This window comes from Coprinopsis cinerea, assembly GCF_000182895.1.
Source record: "Coprinopsis cinerea okayama7#130 chromosome Unknown cont3.30, whole genome shotgun sequence".
Classification (NCBI taxonomy): Eukaryota; Fungi; Basidiomycota; class Agaricomycetes; order Agaricales; family Psathyrellaceae; genus Coprinopsis; species Coprinopsis cinerea.
In genome coordinates, this window is record NW_003307515.1 from 2,032 (window position 1) to 5,246 (window position 3,215).

The 3,215-nt window shown below is 54.1% G+C and overlaps 1 protein-coding gene across 1 annotated transcript; it reads left to right on the forward strand.

Annotated features, from left to right (window-relative positions):
- Positions 1 to 1,897: 1,897 nt before the first annotated feature.
- CC1G_13402 (hypothetical protein) lies at positions 1,898 to 3,215 on the forward strand (the record flags this gene model as incomplete). The annotated part of the gene is made up of 3 exons (XM_001841497.2): positions 1,898 to 2,188; positions 2,244 to 2,315; positions 2,369 to 3,215. 3 exons carry the CDS (start codon positions 1,898 to 1,900, stop codon positions 3,146 to 3,148), a joined length of 1,143 nt encoding a protein of 380 aa, XP_001841549.1. The 3' UTR covers positions 3,149 to 3,215.

Genomic DNA, 3,215 nt, shown 5'->3' on the forward strand with positions numbered 1-3,215 from the left:
GCGGCCCCTGGAAGTGATGCAGAACCCGTTAGCGCGCAAAACTGACCTGAAGCGGTCGGCTATCTGGTAATCGTTGTTGGCGCTTATGGGACGATCTGGGAGGAGGCATGATCCTTGCTTGTTCTGTGGTAAGAGGGCCTCAGGGTCGGCGGCGAACTTGGGTCGTGTAATAAGCGAGAATGCTGTTCAATCCATGTTTGCAGTCGGTGATATTTGAAATATCCTGTTTGAGGTTAGTGGAATTAGCTGGAGGACCTGCTTTGAGGCTTGGAGAAGGGGCTCAGGAACTGATTGAGCACCGGTAATTTTACGATGTAGGTTGCGATGGCAAAGAGCGGGATTCCAGTTGGAAGAACTAGGATGAAAACGGTCAAACTGTATTGCACCAACGATTAGGGTCGATTTGAGTCTTCGGGCCCCATTGCAACCCTGCTCACGCGACACGCCGCAGCAAAGCGCACACGACCACGCTCTTTTGGAAAGGCGGGATGTCGGTTGACAGAGTCAATTGACTGCGGGACGACGACACGTCGATGGGCGCTTATTTATGTAACGCCCCCGGTCCGAAGGTCTTCAACTGCACGATTTTGATCATCTGGTGGGTGGGCTGTTTGTCTGGTGTGATGCCTCAAGGCATCACGAAATAGCATCACGAAATAGAGTCGACGACATTGAGCACGAAGCTTGGTTTAGTATGTCACTTTGTTGAATCACGAGAACCGGGAGAGAAGAGAGGAACCGGGAGGGGGACGTGATTATCGATTGGGTGTAACTGATTATCGCAGGAGAAGGTTCTACGTAGACGTAGACCGTTTACCCGCTGCACGCGATTGGAAGGATGATAAGTAACACACTGTATGGGATCGAGGTTGGTAAAGTGGCCGGTAGGAAGTGGAAGGAGGAGGGTTAGACTTTTGGTAGGCTTCATTCAGGCTTTTTCCGATGGAACGATTGGGTACTTTGGGCGTGCTTACGGTATTAGTCCATGGATTGTTTGAGTAAAGCTCTGGTTGCACGCTGCTGGAGTGAAGGACGTGCGGTACCGGTGAGCGAGACACGATGCATTATCCCAATTTATGTTTCTTGAGCAATAGAGGGAGCCTCATGTTTTTTTTTTATTGGTTTGGAATGGGATGACGAGGATTGGAGACCAAGGAGCACGCAAGTGAGAGACACGCAGGCAACCAAACGCGGATGGGGTTAATTAGCTGGAGATGAGAAAAAGGCGATTGCAGCGGGCGTGGTTCGTCACGGCCACGTGAGCGCTTGCGTCAGCAAACCCATTAAGCGCGCTGGTCCGAGGTGTCCATTGGGATCATGATGCTGGTGCTGGCTTGGGACGTGAGAGGAAGCTTCTGCTGTGTGTCTGCGAGTGCCAGCGTGAATGAACATGAAGTGAATTAGAGGTGATGTTTGTACATCATAAGGATGGATTTGGGATTGGGATTTCCAGGAGTCTACAAGGGGGGCTTGGAGGTGTATTCAGGTGGTGGGGAATGCAGGTGGTTCCATTCGCTGGACTGTCGGGCCGAGCGAGAGGAATTAGAATAGCGGCACGCGGGAGCAAAGAAAAAGTAAGTGAACATGGAATCACAAGTTGGGCAACATGTGGGACTATGGAATGGTATGGCCGGGATAGCGCGCGGACAGGCCGGGTGTGGTGATGGCTGAGAGAGGGGCCGAAGCAGCGCCGCGCCGAAAAATTGTGAGAAAAAGTGATTTTTTGTAGGGAGGGTCATGCGCATGGGATTTGCCGGGCAATTCTTCCGAGATCTGTGTTTTCCCAAGTTGGACGATCGAGATCTTGCTCCATTGGGCGTCTCGTCCGTGTATAAACCATAAACACTCTCTCCTCCAATGGCCTCTCCGTCGTCCCCTCACAACCCTTCAACAAATAATGTCCGCCCTCACAGCCGCACTCGCTGCCTTTGCCGCCACCGTCAACGACCACCGCGACGACGACAACTCCCTCTCCGTCGCTGGCCCTTCCACCGCCCGCCCACTCATCACCCCAGTCGAGTCTGATCCGCCATGCTCAGCATCACCCACCTCGCCCCCTTCGCTCACACATAGCGGCGTCTCCTCTTCTTCCTCAAGTCTTTACGACGTCCCCGCAATCTCGGCCCAGTTGGCTGGAGAGAGGCCCAATGAGCACCTGGCAGTGTTGTTGCCCAAGGCAATGTGGAAGGTGAGCTCTCCGTTGGCCAGCGCGCGATCAGGCGCTAATGATCATCCTTCCCCAGCCGGACAACTTGGCAAGCGTCTGCGACAATCTTTATTGCCGCGTCAGCTTTGGTCTCTTTGAACGTAGACATGTACGTCTTGTGGCATTTTCTTTCTGTCACCACCGCGTCTGACACCGTTGCAGCACTGTCGCAAGTGCGGTGGCGTATTTTGTGCAGCCTGCACGTCTCGCAACACTCCCCTGCTTGACACCTCAAACCTCGAATTCACGCATCCCCCACGAAATATTCCTATCACCGCTTTCGACTCTCCAACCTCTCCTGTTCTCAATTCACGAGTTTGTGACGACTGCTATGACCAGATTCATGGTCTCCGAACCACTCCCCATACTCCCTCAAGACCTCATATGAAACGTGCCCTTTCTCATCCTATCTCCATGCTCAAGATGCCTCTCACCGCTCTCCGCACTGGAAGCGAGTCTTCTCTTTCCAGCAGAGCATCTTCTCCTGTCCACCTCGATGCCCCTTCACGAACACCAAGATCTCTCCGCAACTCTCCCAGTATCTCTTCTCTTAATTCTTCCTCCTCCAGTGCCTCCTCCCAACAACGCACGGGCATCCTCCGCACTGGTCACCTCCCTCTCCCTGCTGACCTCGAACGGTCCTATGGCGAACTCGACGCCTATCCTCTCAAACGCTCCAGCGTGCTCTGCAAGGCTACCGGCGGTGGACGTTGGGAACCCAAGCAGAGCCCTGTTCTCGACGGGTACCGCCCGCCAGTCCCTGGTGCCAAGGCACCATACGAGATCGAGATGGAACGTGAGGAGCAGGAGGAGCGCAGACGGCGGGAGAACCCCATCGTCACTGACGGTGAATTCCGCTACCGCTTCATCCGCCGGCATCCCTCTATGACACCTACGCCGACACCTGAGTGCTCCAACCCATTCTCGCTCTCGACATTCTAATCCACGACAGTCCCCAAAAGTACTCATGCCTCGTACCGCCTTATACCACCTGCGAAACGACCCCTAC